This window comes from Stegodyphus dumicola, chromosome 3 (assembly GCF_044657685.1).
Source record: "Stegodyphus dumicola isolate Sdum_Otavi_A_Nest chromosome 3, ASM4465768v1".
Classification (NCBI taxonomy): Eukaryota; Metazoa; Arthropoda; class Arachnida; order Araneae; family Eresidae; genus Stegodyphus; species Stegodyphus dumicola.
In genome coordinates this window covers 167,739,260-167,761,810 of record NC_140770.1, presented here as the reverse complement: position 1 = coordinate 167,761,810, position 22,551 = coordinate 167,739,260, and the positions used below count along the sequence as shown (strand labels likewise).

At 32.5% G+C, this 22,551-nt stretch overlaps 1 protein-coding gene across 4 annotated transcripts in view; it reads left to right on the top strand.

The window, feature by feature from the left end:
• LOC118182592 (uncharacterized) overlaps nt 1–22,551 on the top strand; it is a 117,785-nt gene that overhangs the window by 77,931 nt on the left and 17,303 nt on the right. For 2 of the 4 annotated variants that reach the window (XR_015040360.1, XM_035351965.2), the window contains exon 2: nt 14,024–14,089. The exons of the other annotated variants lie outside the window; for them this stretch is intronic. Coding sequence is in view for 1 of the 2 variants with exons in the window: in XM_035351965.2 (XP_035207856.2) it covers nt 14,024–14,089 (66 nt within the window). In the remaining variant the exon portion in view is untranslated. The remainder of the gene's footprint in view (nt 1–14,023; nt 14,090–22,551) is intronic. 4 annotated transcript variants of the gene reach the window in all.

Here is a 22,551-nt window from a genome sequence, read left to right as displayed (position 1 = left end):
ACGTTCTCCAAAAAATAAGAAATTCATCGCAAACGTTCTGTAAAATGCATCCATTATGTGTTGATATGTTGATACCATGGAGACATTTTTCACTTTGTCACATATTTCTCGAATCTTCTAGAATCGTGAGTCCATAAATCTTGCCTTAAAATTCTTCTAAATTTTCCAAGCTGCAGTGTCAAAAATACTAAAGAAAAATTATCCCAACCAATTCTGTAACAGCAAAAAGCCAGAAATATTTTGGAATAAAAAAGGAGGGGAAAAAATGTAAAATTACTTTTACTAAGAGCTGTTTCGTAAATTATGCTTTATAGCTATATACCTTGTTTTTTTTTTTTTTTTTTTTTTTTTTTCCCAGATTTAAAATATTGTAGAATAAGTTGCCAAAATGAAACTTAATAATATGACAGCGAAAAATAAAAATGTTTTATTTGAATGTTATTTATTAAATATAATTCTAATACATTACCATTATTTTAATGAAATTTATCAATGTTATGATGTTTTAAAAAAATCGCCGAAAAATTCTCAGATCTCGGAATTAAAAATTTTCTATAGAAACTGATCTTAAAATCACCAAAATGTTGACAAGTTGTCAAATTTAGAACCATTTAATAAAAGAAATCACAACCCCAAAAGCGAAAAGTTGTTTAAGAGCTCTTTATTAGAAAAAATGAATTTCGAAATGCTTATGTTCACTTCTTGCTTAGAAATTTGAGTGTCCCATCATTTATGTTAGAAATAGAAACAAATTATAACCCAAGAACCCATTCAAAAGATAACCATATACGTCAGTGAATTGCCAAAAATATTTCTCCAAAATGCTAATTCACACTCAAAATGGCAGTCTTAAAAACAGAAAGAAATTTCAGATGATTAAAATTAAGGACCTTCTACTGATTTTGGCCAAAATTAAGGACTTTTAAGGACCAAAAATCGATTTAAAAAATTTTAAGGACTCTTAAGGACCGTACGAACCCTGCAGACATAAAATTCGAAGTGTAGCAGATAAAAGAAATGAAAATAAATACATATGTCAAATTATTAGAGTTGCATATTACATGACCATAGATTTAATTGGGCCATAGGCCTATTCATATTTTCCAAACTGTTATAGTCGTTGTCCAACATCATTTGGAAATGGGAGTGGACTGATATAGGAGACAGCTCGGCGAAAGATTCCATCTGAAGTTCTGACGTCTACGACTCGTACTAGTCCGTCTGGACCAGGAAAGGTTTCCTCGATGCGAGCTAGTGTCCACTTCATGGGTGTCTTGTTTTTATCCTTTAACAAGACTAGTTGTCCTGCCTTGAGATTGGATCTCACTTGATTCCATTTTGAGCGGTTCTGCAAATGATTAAGATATTCCATGCTCCAACGGTTCCAGAAATTAGCTCTAAGTTTTTGAATTAAGGTCCATCTAGAAGACAAGGTCAAAGAATCTACAGAATCATTCGGTTCTGGTATCGACAAAAGTGGAGCTCCTATTAGGAAATGACCTGAAGTCAAAGGCTGAAGATCTGTTGGATCAGCCGAAATTGGTGATAGAGGTCGAGAGTTCAAGCAGGCTTCTATTTGTGTAATTAATGTATACAGCTCTTCAAAGTTCAAAATTGTCGTTTTCGCGACCTTTGTCAAAATTCTCTTCATTAATTTTATATTAGCCTCCCATAACCCGCCAAAATGCGGGGAGGAAGGAGGAATAAATCTCCATGTTATACCTTCTTCGGAACTAAAGCGCTGAATAGGATCCGATCTACAAATTCTAAAGAGTTTATCAAGAACATTCTTCGTTCCCTTGAAGTTCGTAGCTTTATCACTCCAAACAATGGATGGTTTAGATGGTCTGGCGATAAACCTTCTAAGACATGCTACAAATGCTTCAGTAGACAAATCCGATACTACTTCTAGATGAATAGCCTTTGTACTAAAGCAAACAAATATCGCGATGTATGATTTTAACGTAACTGTAGATCTTTTCAAATTAGGCTTGGTGATAACTGGACCTGCACTAGTTATTACAACTCTATCTCTAGGTAAGTCTCGCATCATTTGGTTTATGGTTTGGTTCCTTGTTCGAAAGCACGTCATGCATTTACTTATAACGCGTCTAACTCTATCTTGTCCGGAAGGTATCCAGTATAATTGTTTAATAAGAGAAAGTGTTGTTTGAAAGCCCGAATGAAGAGATTTTTTATGATAATAATCTATGAGTAATTCAGTGAAATGATGTCTTTTGGGTAAAAGAAGTTGATGTTTGTGGTCTTCTGAAAGATTGGAGTAACGTAGTCTCCCACCAACTCGTAAAAGTTCATCTTCATCTAGAAATACATTTAAGGATAAACCTTACTATTACTCGGAACTGATCGTTTCGACTGCAGGCACTTAATTTCAAGTTGAAATTCAGAATGTTGTACACATTTGACTAGCACCTTTGTTGCATTCTGTAGTTCAGAAGCACTCAAAAAACTTTCTTTTCTTAATGGTGGATTGGTTCTACAGTTGTTCACAAACCTTAAACACCACGCAGTAGTTCTAATCAATTTGCTGAATGACGAATACCTTTTAATGAATTCGTTTTCAATGGAATTTTCACCTGTGACTGTTGAGTTCACTACAGCTCCCCTTCGAAGTTCAAGCTCTTCATGATCCTTGAAATCTCTTACTGATTCTGCAAGTTTAGGCCACGAATCGATGCTATGTAATAGCCACTTAGGTCCATACCACCACATGTCACTATTTCGTAGTTCAGATAACGAACGTTATTCATTTCGTGGAATTTGTCTTTGTTCCTCTGGTCAGCATATCAGCCGGATTTTCATCTCCAGGGCAATAATTCCAGGACTCAGGTGATGTTTTCTCTCGTATTTCCATTACTCGATGTTGGATGAATGGCTTCCATTTATTTAAATCGTCCTTTATCCAATGTAACGTAACAGAAGAGTCTGACCAAAAATATACATTCATCTGGAGTCTTTTCTCTAACTGTTCTTGACATTCGAGGCTAATCGTGCTCCGATGAGCGCCCCCATCAGCTCTAATCTTGGAAGGGACAGCTTCTTCAGTGGAGCTACTCTGGTTTTGGAAATGACAAAACTACTTCCTATTTTACTGTCCGTCGTGACGTATCGCAGGTATATCACAGTTCCATATGTCTTCTGACTTGCGTCGGTAAAGCAATGCATTTGAATGTCTCTCAATTCAGACTTGTTAGTCTTTCGGAAGTAATGTCGCGGAATGCTTACATCCTGAATCGCTGACAGTTCATTAATCCATTTTTTCATTTTGTTTTCAAAGTCTAATGGTAACGGATCATCCCAATCTACTCTAAGTTGCCAAATTTCCTGCATTAGTATTTTTGCCCTAATAGTGAATGGACTTATAAATCCAATGGGATCGTAAAGCTTTCCAATGGTTTTAAGAACTTCTCTTTTTGTCATTAACTTTGTTTTCCCTTTATTAGTTAGATTTTGTGATTCTATCTTCAGAAGGTCTTCCTTGTAATTCCACTTATATCCCAATACCTTCTGTTCCAGAATTTTCTGGATTTCACCATTTTCGTATTCGTCAAAAACTTCCTGCAGATTCCCACAATTTGTTTTCCATTTTCGCATGTTGAAACCAGCAGCCTTCAAAATATATCTAATATCTTCATATATGAGTTTAGCTTCGTTTTCGTCTTCATCCCCACTTATCAAATCGTCTACGTATAAACTTTCGTTCAATAGTTTAACTGCTTTCTGATTTGTTTCTTTAAAGGTATTTATGTGATGTTTGATAGTAGCGGCAAGCAAAAATGGGCTGGATGTAGCTCCAAACAAAACGCGAGTCATCCTAAGTATTTTCGTGTTAGGTTTCCCATCCTTATCTGTAAGGTTATTTGCCCACAAAAATCTTACAGCATCCCTATCTTCAGGTGACAGAGAAATCTGGAGAAAGGCTTGTTCAATATCGGCAGTAAATGCTATGCTATGTGTACGAAATTGTATTAATATCTCTAACAATGGTGGATTTAAATCAGGACCGGAATAGAGACAATCGTTTAAAGAGTATTCGTTTTTCGAATGGCTGGATGCATCAAATACAACTCTCACGAGTTTGTCAGGTCGGATAACTGGCTGATGAGGCATGTAATAAATTCTTCCTGTTTCTTCAGAACTTGGATCAATTTCCTCAGCTATACCCATTTTTAAATGCTGTTCTATAACTGAGTGATACTGCTGATGAAGCAGTGGATCATTTCTTAACCTTTTGACCAGTTTATTAAAGCGAACTTCTGCATTTACGTAATTCGTTTTTAATTCAGACGAATGTTCATTCCAAGTGAGTTTAACCTCATATAGCTTTTCTTTAAATTTGATAGTTCTGTTAAAATTCTCTAAAATGTCATTATCTATTTTACTAATTTCCTTCCCTTGTTCAATTCCCAATGTTTCTAATTCCCAAAACTGCTTTAACTGTGTTGAGACCAATTTATCGTCAACAATAATGTCCATGTTTAACAATTTACCGTTAGAATCAGTCTGGCCTTGAAGGCACCATCCGAATACTATTTCGGAAGCTATAAGTTTAAGTCTACCAGTTATTACTTCATGATAGTAATCTGCTCCGATCAAAACAGCAACATTTTTGTCACTGAATTCACAAGAATCAGCTAATTGGAGTCCTATTAACTTTTTGTTAATTTTGGAAACTTGGATATAAGGGAAAGGCAAATTAGTTGCACATACTTGGTTAGTTTCTAAAGCTTCAATTTCTATATTTAGGGATGGTTCACTTCTGTTTTCTAGTTTGACTTTAATAACATTGTGAGTTTGTTCTGTTGCCTGGTTAACCCCAAAGGCAAATACGTACAAAGTCTCCTTTCGAATAACAGGTAATTTACACTTCTCTGAAATGTCCCGAATTATAAAACTCATCGATCCATTGTCTAATAGAATACGAACTGGTTCTAAATTATCCTTATCCGACAATGGACGTATCATCACAGTACACGTTTGTAGCAATGCACTGCGGAAAGTTTCGGTTTTTAATTGACTAATCTGAACATCTTCTTTACTGGATGGAATTGTCGACACGACCTTGTTTTTCTCCGATTTGGTTTCGAGTTGGAAACAAATAGACCTATTGTGTTTTTTATTACATATTTCGCACATTTTTCTTTCCTTACACTGCTTAATTTTATGCTGAGATTTTAGGCACAAAAAACATCGGGCTTGAGATTTTAAAATATTTCTTTTCTCCTCCACGGTTTTAATTTCGCAGCGCTCCGAATCGTGTAGTTCGTCACAATATATGCATTTACTGCTAGCTACTGGAGCAACATATTCATACGTTTTAGGCGAACTTCTTTCAAACTGTTTACTGCGCTTGTTGTTTACATTATCGTGAGTGGAGTGGAGACGATCGTTTGATTTATGCCTCCAGTTATGAATCATTTCCGCTCGGTGTTTTGTTTCTCTACTTTCATTTAACTGCGTAGCTCTTTCGCGGCTTTCTATTTCTTTACGAATAAATTCCATTAATTCGTTAACGTTCCATGTTTTGTCACTGTTTCTACTGCGACTGTATTCTAATGTTATCTCTAATGGAATTAATTTTAACAATATTGGGCAAAGTAAACTACCGTAAGTTTCTGATACGACGTTCATTGACTTTAAGCATCTAATTAGAGTTTCACACTGATCATATAAATTCCTAAGATTTTCTATATCCCTTACATTTCTAACAGGGGAAAGATTTAACAGTTTATTCATGTGAGCATTTATTACCAAATCTTTTCTCCCAAACCTGCTAATTAACAGTTCTATAGCTGAATCGTAGTTGTCATTTGTAAGCGAGAGCCCGGAAACGTGCTTATTTATTTACTTTTGATAATGAGTCATTGTTATGGGATAGCTGCCTCGAATTGACTCCCAAAATTCCTGCCAATCGCTAGAATCACCAAAAAATTTAGCGATAGTCAATTTCCGAAGGCGAATAATTTTATTATTTTCAAGTTTGGAATCTATAGCGGTTTCATTAGGATCCGAATTTTCGAGTTTGTGTAATTCCCTCAATTTTTTTCTTGCTCTAAATTGCCACAGTTGGATTTTTTCTTCATATTCTAGAGCGGATGAAACTTCAAGTTCAAATTCATCCTCTGGGACCTTCAAATCTTGTTCTATTTGAGTGTTTAAATCACTCAGAGTTTTTGCCTTTTCGTTTAATATGTCTAAAGTTTCTTCTATTACATTTATACTAAAGTCATCTTTGCTTAATTCTGTCTCAATTTTCTTTAGTACCTTGAACACTGCTGTCCTTAATACTTTGCGTTTCGATTTAAGCTTAGCCACACGATCTTCCATAATTACTTTAAAATAGAAAACTTATCCTACCTGTTTTTTGCAGGCTTCGCACACTTCACACCGTGCTAATCCATATTTTCGAATATTAGCCGACTTCCCGGCATATAGCACCAAAAAAATGTTTATGTACGCACTAATGTACACTATTCGAATCACGAATGTCGCTGCCCACGCATCTAACTATCTAACGACGTATCTAAATGCCACATCTAAAAATTTCTGCAAGCGGTGGTTCAGCTATAATTCTATGATCAAATACTTATCTAGTTTTAAAGGGATTTATTAAAATACTAAAATTAATCTAATCTATAATCGAATCTAATGTTACATCTCAGGAGCAGCGTTCAAGCTGCGTCATAACAAATCTAAAGTCAAGTTCTCGCTGTTGCCATTCTGAGGCAGAGAAAAGTTTGTTTCTAATCAAACCGGAACATCGGCATAGTGAAAGTTTCTAGTCAAACCGGAACAGTCGTAATCACAGATTTTAATACTGGGATTATCGATATTTTGCTGCCTTTCATGAAATTTTTTGGCCAACTTATAATAATGAGTGCGCAGTAACTCCTAACTCTTCATGTATTGTATTATTCCTTACATACCATTCAGCATGTCATTTCAGAAAAAGTCCGATTTTTGTCAAAATAACTATATTAGAGAAACGCTATATATAAATCTAATACGTATCCTAAGTCATGCTTTCGAGACATAAAAAACGCAAGTTGAATTTCGTCAATATGACCAGTAGAACTGGAGATACTATAAAACTGTCTCGTTCTCTATTTCCCCCACCCCTCGCAATGTACTCCAAATTCCAAAATTTGTGTTGGAAGTTTCGAGCGTTGTCGTATCTTGACATTTAGATTGCGCCCACCAGCGGTCGAGCGGTAAAGTCGCTGAACATTGGTAGTTCGGTCCGAGGTTCGAATTCCGCGAACGGGCTGGCTGCATGAGCGTTTTCGTGGTTTTCCCCATGTGTAACGTGTATACGAGCCAGTTTCCCTTAGAAAGTCCTCAACGAAGGCACCCCTCCCCTTAGGCGCATAGCCCTCGAGGCTTTGCCATAATTACACACACACACACATTTAGATTGCAGTAGGCACTTCTTATTAGTCCGCAAATGTTTGGCTGAATCGTAACGAATTAAACGAAATTTTCTACAGAAGTATAAAAATACTAGAAATATATACATACGAAATACATATTTCAATACTACAACAAGCACATATTTTAACATCGGTGCTGATTAGAAATGAAAAATTTTTTAACTGTATATCTCGAATGAAATTCGAGGAAGTAAGTTTAAATGAAATGCCAAAAAAAATTGTGTTTAATTTAATAGGTCATACAAGGAAGTCGTGGTGGCGACATCAGATTTTTTTAAATAAATGCAACAATGCAAATTAATTTTTTCTTGCCCATTTGATAATCGCTTTCTTTCATCTTTTTTTAAATATATTTAAATTTATAAATTCTTTATTCCCAAATTGATCTGCCGTGCTCATAAACACATTAATTATTGACATTAATTTCATCATGAACAAAATCATGCTATAAAAAGGATAGCAATTTTTTCCACTCCCTAACTCGCATTTTACTCATTTATAATTATCGTAAAAGAACTGAATAATGAGATAAAATTATCAAAAATTGTGTCAAATCGTAAACAGTAATAAAAAAAAATCTGAAAGCTTTTATATTTTATACATATAAGTGCGAATGCTTACATGTTCTTCGCACTTAACCATAATATTCAACAGCAGTATCACAAAATAATTTAAAAAGAGCATATCTTTAAAATTTCCCATACACAATTTCACGCACTGGAGGTAATTTCATCCCCCCCGTACAGTGTTGACGTTGCTCCGTTTGAAATCGGTGAGTTTGTTAATAAAAAATTAGCTGGTTTTATAAAATATGAAACAGATAAACCAAATTTCAAATTTGGGCTTTCCAGATGCCCATATTCGAGTGAAGGACTACGTTATTCAAAATTTGATTCCTCTATGTACCGTTGTTTTTTAACATTGCGGGAAACATATTCATGCAGATTTTTCACCATTTAATTTCTTTAGGTATAATGCAGGGCTGTAACATTTGGTGGCGACACTTTGAAAAGAGAAACGCCATTTTATAGTGCTCGACGCAAAACGTCAAAACGAAATTAATAGCCCTTCTGGACAAATTGTGGCTTTGGGCTAGAAATAAAATGAAATTTAGAATAATAAATTAAATATTAAATTAATATATTTTACATATAAATATTATAATTAGTTTAGTAACCCGAATTTTCCATTTAGAATTCATTTTAATTTTTCTCTTGAACCCTTTACTTCGCGTCGCCATGCTGCCCTGATTTTCATATTTGGAGATTATTTTTATTAAAATTATTACTACTATTATTCTGTTAATTTATCAGTGAAGAACTATTATATTTAAGATCAGTTTTTAGCCGATTGTGACAACTTTTATTATAATACCCTTTTAGAAATTTTTTAAAATGGTAACCTTACAAGCTGCATGTTACTGTTTACCCGCGAAACTTTCTCCCTTAGAGATAAGAAATTCCTTTCTAATTGTGAAGCGAATTCTGTTTCGTATTGTCCTTCCAAACCGCAGATCCAACAGGGTGAGCTGTCTATTAACGTATGAATGCCATTAGGGCTCTTTGTTCAAACAAGAAACCCCACACCTCTGCAGGTGTTTTGCGACCTTGTTTATGCACCCCTTCCCTATATTTTCCAAGAAACGGAAATTCTTGTGAATGAAATCCTTCCAAATGTTCCAACGTCCATTGTCAGGGTGTTCTCAGTTTGGACTTAACAACAAAGTGGATATAGCATTTCACAATTCTGTGCCTAGAGGTTGTACCTGGGCACAGAATGTTCCAGTCGAGTAATCCACCATTTTGCTGGTATCCTAAACAAATTCAAGTAAAAATTATTCCTACCTAAGACCATAAGTGTACCAAATAAAAAATACGGTTCTTAAGAGTCTTTAAAAGTCCTTAGATTTTTTGGACCTTAAAAGTCCTTAATTTTGGCCAAAATCAGTAGAAGGTCCTTAATTTTAATCATCTGAAATTTCTCTCTGTTTTTACGACTTCCATTTTGAGTGTGAATTAGCATTTTGGAGGAATATTTCTGGCAATTCACTGACGTATATGGTTATCTTTTGAATGGGTTCATGGGTTATAATTTGTTTCTATTTTTAATATAAATGACGGGATACTCGAGTTTCTAAGTAAGAAGTGAAACATAAGCATTTCGAAATTCATTTATTGTAATAAAAAGCTCTTAAATAATTTTCGCTTTTGGGAATGTGAATTCTTTTATTAAACGGTTCTAAATTTGAGGACTTGTCAACATTTTGGCGATTTTCAGACCAGTTTCTATAGAAAATTTTTAATTCTGAAATCAGAATTTTTCGACGGTTTTTTTTTTTTTTTAACATCATAACTTTGATAAATAACATTAAAATAAAACATTTTTATTTTCTGCTGTCATATTATAAAGTTTTATTTTGGCAACTTATTATACAATATTTTGAATCTGAAAAATATACGAGGTATAATGCTATAAAGCACAATTTCCGAAACAACTCTTAGCAAAAGCAAAATTCTATGTAATTAATTAAAAATATCTTCTTTTTAATTTTTTCATAGTAAGCGTTTTTCCCATGTAATTGTCTCGGAATATTCAAAATTCTCAGAATATGCATCAGTTTCATCTATAAAAGTAATTTTACACTTTTCCCTACCCTCTTTTTTTGACATTGCAACTTAGAAAATTTAGAAGGATTTGAAAGCAAGATTTATAAACCCACGATTCTACTAGAAGATTAAAGAAATATGTGACAAAGTGAAAAATGCCTTCATGGTATCAACGCGTATTTTACAGAATGTTTGCGATGAATTTCTTACTTTTTGGAGAACATCTGGAAGAACAATGAAGACATGAGTAATATTTGAGTGTTTTATTCCTGATACTAGAATCTTTTTCTTAATATGTTTATCTTCCCTTTACATGAAATATGCAAGGAAAATATCAAAAATGCTTCTAATCGTATCACTTGGGCAGGCATTATAGAAAGGGATTTTTTTATTAATACAAAAATTGAAAACTTACAATTTCAAAGATCCATCTAATATGTTTTAATGCATCATACACAGAGCTATACATCATACACATTTTCCCATTTGATGCAATCTCTGTGGATCCTAAATTCGACTGCATAGTGCCTTTCTAAATTCTGCTTCCAATGCCTATCTAAATTCTAAAAATTCTGCCACATGAGCTCTGTAACCGGCCTTAACCATATATATATTTCATATTTCTTCTGAATTCCATATTACTAAAGAAATTAAATTATTCACTTTTTCTATACATTCTAAATGCATTTAGTGATTTTAGAAAAACAGAAATCCTTAATTAAATCCAAAAATTCTAAAATGAAAAAGAAACATACTGAAGAAACTGAATGCATTATAAATTATTCTTCAAAGATATGTGCAGTTATTATTATGTAAATTACGCAATTGTTTATGATTTCAGCCTTTACTATAATTTTCCATTTCTGTTTCCTCATATGATTACGAGTTACTGAGCCAGATTAAATTTAAATTAAATTGTATAATTTTTGACCACTAGTCCACGTATTTAGTTTGAATTTGACTGTTCTTGTTTAATTACGTCACCGTGAGATATAATTGATTTTGTTAGCATCAGAACATGCGTTTATGTTTGTTCTAAGTTCTTTTCAAATAAGACGCTTATTTAAACCGTTGTCCTATATTGTAGTTACTTTCAGACATAGTGATAATTTGCTTCACGTCTATCGGGGGTTTTGGACTATTTAACTTTTACCAGATCAGTTAAACCCTCATAGGTACATTGTGGAGAGGTTGACAAGATAAAGACGCAAAAACTAGCAAGAGTATTGGTTTGCACACAGAGACAAATCTCTAATTATTGTTAGAAAATATGCTTAAAGAGAAGGAAATCGGTATAAACTAGCCAAAATGTTTGGGAAGGCTTCAAATTAAATTGACGGATAAATTTTTTGTAGAGTGTTGTTGTTGCAAAACATAAATGTTTTGTAGCTTTTAATGTGTAATTATTCTAATATCGTTTAAGTATCAGTGTCATAAATAACATGTATTTTCAACTGTGAAATTTTATTAGATTTTGATTTCAATAGGGACAAAATTTAATAGTGGCCATGTAAATCCATGACTGAGGTTACCTATTTACCTAATTTAATTATTTATAACTAATTGCTTACCCTTAAAAATTATCTCTATATATTAAAGCGAGTTATTGCCTATCATTAATACTCACTGTGGTCACAAGATAAAACACAAAAATGTAGAAATTCAAGTAAAGCTTCTTCTTTGCATCTAGTGAGACTTAATACAAAACAGCTTCTCACGTCTGGTGGCTTATTGGAACCTGAAAGTATATTAACTGGGTTACAACCCCTGGAACTCTACACGAAGCTATGACACTTACTGTATCAGAGCCTGACTAACTTTTAACACTTACCAACCGTGCCTATATCATGCCTTTCAGGTTTGTTCTAATCAGCAGGTCTCTCTCTAGACAAGCAGCAGCGGTGATAACATTCAGTCTTTTATTATGAATAATGCTGATTATGAGACTTCTCATTTTAACCTATGCCGTTTGACATAAAATCTACCTGCTATTTACTAAACCTCTAGACAATCGGTTCTCAACCTTTTGACTAATGTGGACCATCTAAATAAAAATTGAAAACCTTTAGTACCACCAAAGTACTACTACCACCACCACTCGTGAACAAAGCTCAGATCGCATCAATTTACGAGTGTTAGAGAAAAAACTCGATCAGGATGTTGGGGTTTTAATTTTTGAAATAAATAGTTAAAAATACTTTGCTTCTTTGTGTACCACCTATTTTTTCTTGCCTACCACCGGTTGAGAACCTCTGCTTTAGACTGACCAAGTATGTGACAAAATAAGACAAAAAAAAAAATCAACATTAAGCTAACTATTAGTAAAATGTAAACGTCACTTATTTTCTTTCAAATATGTCCAACTTATTATAAATGCTACTTGTAAAATATTTAATGCTACTTGATAAACTGCATGAAGTTTATTTTATTCTCAAACTTATTAATAATTATGTTAATTTACGTTTAGTTATAATGCATACTACTTATGGATCTATTTTATTTTTAGGATGGTATTAGAAAAGTGAAATTCAGGCATAAAATAATATTTTTAATTGAATTTAATCAGTTCCCATCTGCTCATAGGTCCTTAATTTTTTTCATTAATGGTCCTTAAAAGTACTTAATTTCCGTGTGCAGAAATGTGTACGAAGCCTGTATAAATTAAAAAAAAAAAAAAAAGTGCAGTGTTAAAAGTAGAGGAGGGATTGGTTATCTTACCTTTAGATTATCTAAAAATAATATATTGATCTTATCTGATTATCTTACGAATTATAATCCTGATTATCTTACCAGAGTTGATTATCTTCGGCATTTACATTTGAGACGTTCACTGCACAAATCGATTAGCTCCATAAAAGTGGAGAAATGCGACGAAATAATGTACATTGTTTTTTTTTTTTTTTTTTTTTTTTTTTTTTTTTTTTTTTTTTTTTAAGTTCCCTTTATAATATATATTTAAAAAAATACTGTAGTATACAGATGTAGCTTTCCTTTAACGGTATATAAAATGAATAAGAAAGAATAGTCAAAAAGCAACCGCCAGAAATGTTACAATTTTTATATGATTGGAGAAGTCTATCAATTTGGCAAGTGACAAAAGTAACAAAGTTAAATCCAGTGTTGAATTTTTTATTACGGGAAAAGTTTATTATGCTATATTTATCTTACATATTTTTCGCAAAAATGAATATTATAAGTTCTGTTATAATATATTATTTGTGATTTGTTCATCAGGAATATAAATATCTTTTTCATCAGCAGTATGTGAGGTTTCGTAATTTCAGTTTGTTCTGAAGTTTTTATAGTACTCGCGTCTCTTTCTTCCCTTGTCACAGGTCTACCTTTAGGATATAATAACTCACTATAGCTATGTACCTAGAGGAAGGGATGCCTTCATGGGGTACTTTCTAAGGGAAACTGGCTCGTATACACGCTACACATGGGGAAACCACGAAGACGCCCGTACGTCTGGAATCGACCCCAGGTTTGAACTACCAATATTCAGGGATTTTACACTTCGGCCGCTGGTGGGGGCCAAACTAAACTAGGCTAACAGCGGCAGAGCTGTACAATCAGTAAACACCGGTAGTTTGACTCGTCCCATTGATTTTCCGTATGTATAACGTAAATCCGTTCATATCTTCAATAATGAAGCATTTTACTTGCTGAATTAAAAAATGCATCAAACAATGCTTTTATAGGGTCATTCTGAGTGTTTTATGCCTTGAATTTTAAAAATAAATTTTGGATTTGTTTATAATATGTTATCTTGCTTAATATGAATTTAAATAAAAAATACTGCAGTTCTTTCTTAAAGTTTTTAAATTATTATTTTTTCGGACTTAATATATGATTTTTAAAGGCATTTAAAGACAAAACAAAACAAAAAATTCTACTTCTAATCTTATATTTTTAAAAATCTCAAATTGAAAATAAAACATGTTTTGTGTATTTTTAATACTGTAGGAGGATTTGGAGTTATTTGAAAAGTGGAGTCTCCTTGGCGAGAGAGGAAGTCAACTTGAAATCGGGGTGAAGTTCCAAAAAGACTTTAAATACTTTTTTAATAACATTTTAAAATCTTAATCTTTAATCAAATATAAAATCTTAATATTAATCTTTAAATATTTCTTCTTTCTTTTAATATATATGTTGAGTTCTTAATCATACCTTTAAAAGCATTAATTTTCAAAGTTTATGTATTAAAATGTTTAACGGTGTTGCATAGTTGAATGTTCCAATCATATTCTTTATTTGTAGTATAAAACCCCTTGCATCGACCTGCGGGAAAGAATTTGTGAAGATCGTGATAGATTTTTAAATTAAAATATGTATGAGAATAAAGTGTGTAAAAGGTCGGTGCTAGGCATCTGGCTTCCCTGTGTTGCTGTACCGGGTGCACCGACTCTGGGGTACGACACTGACTATGTCTTTCTTATTGAACAAAGGTTTAGTAAAAACACTGTTCAGTAGTAGAAATAAAATGAAAATTTCACTGTATTTATGACACCTACTAAGCAGATACTTATACTTACCAGTACAAAAACGTAGTTCTTTTTAAATTCGTGCTTTATAAACTAAATCCTAAGAATATAAATAAAAAGCTGACCACATACCTCCCCCCGCCCGGGCCCCGGAAAAAAACTTCTCTGGTTGAGAACATCTCTCTAGATGTGAGAGACATTGGTTTATCGAAGTAAATTTGTAGAAATTAAATTGTAGATTTAATACAAATAAAGGGCAAACTGAAATTTAAAATTAACCATTTAAATCACAAATAAAAATTCAGAAAGTAGTGGCCCCCGTAAGTGTTTTTTTATATATATATATATATATTAATTCGACTTCTTTTAACCTCTTTCTTTAACTCAAAGCTGTAGCGAATATATTCTGGTGTGTTCATATTTACGAGGAATCGTTAAGTAAATACTTCAAGATAAATACTATGCTATAAATGTAATATTTACTCCTGTGCACAGGAATTATTGATTTCGAGTTAATACGGTGGAATGCAGTCGTTTGTGGAGTTAAATTGTAGGCTGGCAAACTCGGAAAAATAAAATTCTGTTATCAGTAATCGCTCTATTGGAACTTGTTGCCATGGTAGTAAGGGAGTCAGAACCTAGCCTTGGGCCAGGGTTGGTGGCTGGTGGTAAAGCAAAGGGGTTAAGTAGAAGAATCTGAAATCTGCCCCCCCTTCCCCGCTGTGCTGTCCGCCAAATGTGGTCCGGAAGTGGACAAACTTGTGCTGTCATTGATGCGGAATGTTTAAGCAAAGAATACTAACAGGAGAAAACGGCAACTCTCGTAGACATTAATGTAGATTTTAAATGTAGTCTACTACATTTAAAATAGACTACTCAAGCTAGATGAGATAATTAACGGCGCGTATTCCAAAATTCTGCTAGCAAGACGCTAGAGTACTAATTAAGCAAGAGCAAGTAACAACAAAAGGCAGTTGTCTGCTTTTATCTAAATATACCAAAAAAAAAAAAAAAAACTCATTTGTATTAAGATGAGGACTACATTAGTTAACATAAAATATCATTTTTCAGCTATTAAATGCATTTATAGCGTTATTTATGTAGAACTTTAAAAACGGAATTTTTAGTTTCGAAGAATTTTCTCCGCATTATGTTGATAAATCTCATAATTTGACGTAATGGAAAATTATTCGAATTATGAAACTTTTACTGTTTTAGAACTGTCTCTTCATCGACTCTCAGAGAAAATATATTTTGAAAGAATTTTCCATTAATTAAAAATGCAAAATTCAAACAAGATTAGTGGCAGTGTTGTTGCTATTGCTCACTTGTTTGACCTATAGTCTCAGCTAAAGCTCACGAAACTATACATTTGCAAACATTCATGTCTTCTTCGGGATTCGAGCACGGCTATACCGGTTTGTGAAACTAATATAATTTAATATAAGTCGTTGTAACATTGTACATTACTTATATAGTAGAAAATTTTAACTTACTTTAGGCTATTATAATTTGAAGTAATATGTAAGTACTGTTATAATCTTATGAGAAAATATTTTATATTTAGTTACAAATTTTCAATCTTTTCGAATGCCACCTTAGCGTAACATTTCTCTGAAGATTCGATCAGGTTTGGTTATTTGGATATGGTAAAGGACACATACATATTCATATTACACATACTCGTTCAACATGGTGAAAAACGATAGAAACCAACCATGTAACATGGTATCGAATTCAGGTCTCCCAGTGTTTAGGGTTCTGGACCATTCGGCCATTGATGGGGTCATAAAGTTGGGTAAAACAGTTATCTGCCAATTAATTAGACGATAGAGGGCACAACAATCTACGGTTAATCCATAATTAAAAAATATAGGAAAGAAGAAAAATTACTAGAAAAATAGTTTCGATACATCAAAGTGTCGGGACCACATCAGCATATTGTTGGTCCGGCCATTTGGTCATTTTATCCTGGTTATTTAATAAAATTTTGAAAGTGCCGGTTACATATAATTAATATCAGCTTAATTCTACAAGGGTTTACAGCAATTTAGAACAGATGTTATTCTCACACTTGTAGAGGAATTAGGAATTATTTTTATACTGGAGACGTGAAAAATGTGCAATTGCCATTGCCGGGACTCGAACCTGGACCTCTCGAATACGCGGCGAGTGTGCTACCGACGAGACGAGGGAGAAAATACGTTATACACTGATATAGGAAAAGGGGTTTAGTGGAGAAAAATCTTTTATTTAAATTGAAATTGTTTTTGAAAAAATAATGAAACTTGCAAATAATACAATAAGCGAGGCTCAACTTTTTGTGAATGAAGTATTGAATCCTGTGCGCGGGAATTATTCAGTTAATTCGGTGGAATGCAGTGGTTTATGGAGTTAAATTGTAGAATCACAAACTCAGAAAAATAAAATTCTGTTTCCAGTAATTTTTCGTTTAGTTCAGATATCGCCGGCGATGTATTCGGCACAGTAACCCATAGGCCGATGACGTAGAGTAGTCTGGCGAAGGGGCAGAAAGGTCAAAGATGAGAAGAGGGGGTGACCCTGCATCACAAAGGCTCTAAGAGCCAATCAAGATAGAAGGCGAACAATGGAGATGCAAGATAGTGAATCTAACAGTTGACCTAGTGTGCTGTGAGGGTACAGTGAGAATTTGAAGTGAAAATTCAAACTTGAAAATTAATGCGTAAACATAAGTAAAAATACAAAATAAGAAAACATATAAATACATAAGATACTTGAGAATACATAAAAACTAAGTAACTTATTTTACTACTAACATTTACAATGTACAATCAAATAATAAGTAACATTTGCAATGTACAGTCAATATTTTCATCAATGTATGTATTTTTTTCACATTGTGATAAACAATAGTACCTAGAGCCATCAAAATTTAAATACCGTAATCCTCCGCAGAATATGGGCATGTGGAAGCCCTAATTTGAAATTTTTTTTATTGTCGATTTCATATTTTGTAATGAACGAATTTTTGATTTAAAAACTAAGCGATTTCAAAGCGAGCAATGGCAACACCGTACGGGCGGGGGAAAAATTTTCTTCAGCGCGCGAGACTGTGTATCGGAAGTTCTAAAGATATGATCATTTAAAAATTATTTTGCGATATTGCTGTTGAACTGAATTTTATGCTTTGATTACATAGAACATGATATTTAATAAATAAAGGTAACACACAAAACGTTAAAAAAACGCCCCTGTTGACGTAATTTAAAATCTCAAAACTTTCATATTTATTTATTAATTATTATTTTGGGTATTAATTTTAGTTACTTTCTTACCAGATAAGTTCAAAATTCATCCAGTATTTGGTATTTTTAGATCGCCTGATATTAAACTCAGGCATTGAGTAGATAGATTCAAGTTTGAAACGGAAATGATAGCGGCGGTTTCTGTATCTCAAGATACGAATTTTTCCCTATACTATCAGAATTTCAAGTAACGTTCTATTTTTATTGTTAAATGAATACTCCAATGTATATTAACTACAAATTCGTTTAATTATATCAATTTTTTAACGTGCGTGAAATATGGTGAAGAAAAAAATTCAGAGTAATTAATGTATCTGTAGATTTGGAAAGGTCAAAAACCTGACCTTGACTTACTTTCCTTTTCCCGACTTCCTATCTGTAAGCGATAAGGGGTTTTAGCTCATTCAAGTTTTTGAGGGGATGACCTTGGATGCCCGAAGGTAGTTTCCGGGCTTCGAAATTCCTCTTATCTCTATGTGGTACCTTTACCAATTCTAAAGTTAAGAAGAAAACGCGTCTTTGCGAAAAAAATTGCATTGAGATTGAAGGGATTTAATGAAGATAACTACAATAATGGCGTCCTATCCGCGGGAATAGCAAATGCTACATAAAATAAGATATTCATATAACATAAATCACGATTAATTTACAAATTATGCAGAGCCGGGTTTAGACTTGATAAGGTCCTAAGCTATTTGAGATATTGGGGGCCCTTGATAAGTCGGTTGTACTACATTTTAATTTTTTTTAGGGGGGGGGCCAGCTATAGCTTGTGTAGCTTATAAATCCTTCGCTGAAATTATGCATCATTAATAAAGTATTTTGCCCATTATAGGACATCATAAAGGGAACACAAACTTTATGTCAGGAGCTGCAGCTATAGATATTTATATCATTTGAAAGCAGTGAAACAGTTTTTGAATAGGGAAAATTATTTCATGCTATTTAACGTAATATTACATTTTATAATTTATATGAAGTACATACATATGTATACATATAAATAATTCTCGTTGCTGTTTTGCCATGTTCAGGAAAGTGTTTCTAAAATTCTCAAATTTTAAACTTCTGTATGGTTTACCGAAAATTCATTTTTCCTGGTTTCGAATTTTTTTTCTAATTATAATTTTATAATAGGTTATAAAATAATAATTATTTTATAATATGTGTAAATAGAAAAACACAGTAGACCGCCCTACTTTCAGTGCTACTGTGTGAAATAATTTGTGTGATATAATTTTGGGGGGTAGTATTTTTTGTGTAAAACATAATTTTATAAGGTTTAGTCATTAGAAAAGAAAGATTGGGTTTTATTGAATTATAGTCCTTCTTTTCGTAGCAAAGCTCAGAAAGAATGTTATTGCCTTCGTGGAGGATTAAAGCGACAAGAATGTGTGAATACTGTGTTATAATACATACTTAGGGGGATTTAGATAAACTTAGGGGACTTGTGTTATCCAACAAATTGAAATGTGCGAATTGTTTTGACAGAGTATTCTAGGAAACTGCACAGAGAATGTAACAGCTTTATAATGTTGCTTCGCTGACACTTTTGAATGAAAAATACGAATGTAAATTAAATTAGGATCAGAATGACATAAATATTTCAAAATTTTATTTCTATTATTGTTTAGAAAAACAAAATTTTAATAGATAGTAACTTTCTAGTTTATTCTAAAATACAGTTTAGAAGGCAGTTTTACATATTACAATACTTCTGACAATTTTCCTCCTAATTACTGCAAATATATTTTTATTTTGAGAGGAATTTTTCTGAATTCAAATCGGTAAAAGAAGCACACAAAGACCTAAAAACGAGTCCTTGCATTTAAGAAACAGGGTTCGTACGGTCCTTAAGAGACCTTAAAAGTCCTTAGATTTTTTTGAATCGATTTTTGGTCCTTAAAAGTCCTTAATTTTGGCCAAAATCAGCTAAAGGTCCTTAATTTTAATCATCTGAAATTTCTGTCTGTTTTTACGACTGTCATTTTGAGTGTGAATTAGCATTTTGAGGAACATTTTTGGCGATTCACTGCCGCATATATGGTTATCTTTTGAATGGGTTCATGGGTTATAATTTGTTTCTATTTTTAATATAAATGACGGGATACTCGAGTTTCTAAGCAAGAAATGAAACATAAGCATTTCGAAATTCATTTATTGTAATAAAGAGCTCTTAAACAATTTTCGCTTTTGAGAATGTAAATTCTTTTATTAAACGGTTCTAAATTTGAGGACTTGTCAACATTTTGGCGATTTTCAGACCAGTTTCTATAGAAAATTTTTAATTCTGAAATCAGAATTTTTCGACGGTTTTTTTTTTTTTTTAAACATCATAACTTTGATAAATAACATTAAAATAAAACATTTTTATTTTCTGCTGTCATATTATAAAGTTTTATTTTGGCAACTTATTATACAATATTTTGAATCTGAAAAATATACGAGGTATAATGCTATAAAGCACAATTTCCGAAACAACTCTTAGTAAAAGCAAAATTCTATGTAATTAATTAAAAATATCTTCTTTTTAATTTTTTTCATAGTAAGCGTTTTTCAAATGTAATTGTCTCGGAATATTCAAAATTTTCAGAATATGCATCAGTTTCATCTATAAAAGTAATTTTACACTTTTCCCTTTATACCCACGATTCTAGAAGATTAAAGAAATATGTGACAAAGTGAAAAATGCCTTCATGGTATCAACGCGTATTTTACACAATGTTTGCGATGAATTTCTTACTTTTTGGAGAACATCTGGAAGAACAATGAAGACATGAGTAATATTTGAGTGTTTTATTCCTGATACTAGAATCTTTTTCTTAATATGTTTATCTTCCCTTTACATGAAATATGCACGGAAAATATCAAAAATGCTTCTAATCGTATCACTTGGGCAGACATTATAGAAAGGGATTTTTTTATTAATACAAAAATTGAAAACTTACAATTTCAAAGATCCATCTAATATGTTTTAATGCATCATACACAGAGCTATACATCATACACATTTTCCCATTTGATGCAATCTCTATGTATCCTAAATTCTGCTGCCTAGTGCCTATCTAAATTCTGCTTCCAATGCCTGCTCTAAATTCTAAAAGTTTTGCCATTTCTAGCTTTTGTTGTTTGGTGTGTCGCTAAATTCTAAAAAATCTGCCACATCAGCTCTGTAACCGGCCTTTACCATATATATATTTCATATTTCTTCTGAATTCCATATTACTAAAGAAATTAAATTATTCACTTTTTCTATACATTCTAAATGCATTTAGTGATTTTAGAAAAACAGAAATCCTTAATTAAATCCAAAAATTCTAAAATGAAAAAGAAACATACTGAAGAAACTGAATGCATTATAAATTATTCTTCAAAGATATGTGCAGTTATTATTATGTAAATTACGCAATTGTTTATGATTTCAGCCTTTACTATAATTTTCCATTTCTGTTTCCTCATATGATAGAGTTACTGAGCCAGATTGAATTTAAATTAAATTGTATAATTTTTGACCACTAGTCCACCTATTTAGTTTGAATTTGACTGTTCTTGTTTAATTACGTCACCGTGAGATATAATTGATTTTGTTAGCATCAGAACATGCGTTTATGTTTGTTCTAAGTTCTTTTCAAATAAGATGCTTATTTAAACCTTTGTCCTATATTGTAGTTACTTTCAGACATAGTGATAATTTGCTTCACGTCTATCGGGGGTTTTGGACTATTTAACTTTTACCAGATCAATTAAACCCTCATAGGTACATTGTGGAGAGGTTGACAAGATGAAGACGCAGAAACTAGCAAGAGCATTGGTTTGCACATTGAGACAAATCTCTAATTATTGTTAGAAAATATGCTTAAAGAGAAGGAAATCGGTATAAACTAGCCAAAATGTTTGGGAAGGCTTCAAATTAAAATGACGGATAAATATTTTGTAGATAGTTGTTGTTACAAAACATAAATGTTTTGTAGCTTTTAATGTGTAATTATTCTAATATCGTTTAAGAATCAGTGTCATAAATAACATGTATTTTCAACTGTGAAATTTTATTAGATTTTGATTTTAATAGGGACAAAATTTAATAGTGGCCATGTAAATCCATGACTAAGGTTACCTATTTACCTAATTTAATTATTTATATCTAACTGCTTACCCTTAAAAATTATCTCTACATATTAAAGCGAGTTATCGCCTTTCATTAATACTCACTGTGGTCACAAAATAAATTATAAAAATGTAAAAATTCAAGTAAAACATATTCTATGCATCTACTTAAAATAATACAAAACAACTTATCACGTCTGGTTTTTAATGGCTTATTGAAACCCTAAAGTATGTTAACTGGGTTATAACCTCTGGAACTGTACACGAAGCTACGACACTAACTTCATCAAACAGAACCTGACTAACTTTCAACACTTGCCTACATCAAGCCTTTCAGGTTTGTTCTAATCAGCAGGTTTCTCTATAGACAAGCAGCAGCGGTGACAACATTCAATCTTCTGTTATGAATCATGCTGATTATGATCTTACTTCTCATTTTAACCTATGTAGTTTGACATAAGATCTACCTGATTATTTACTAAATCTCTAGACTGACCAAGTATGTGACAAAAAGAGACATAAAAAAAAATCAACATAAAGCTAACTTTTAGTAAAACGTAAATGTCACTTATCTTCTTTCAAATATGACCTACAATTATAAGTGTAAAATATTTAATGC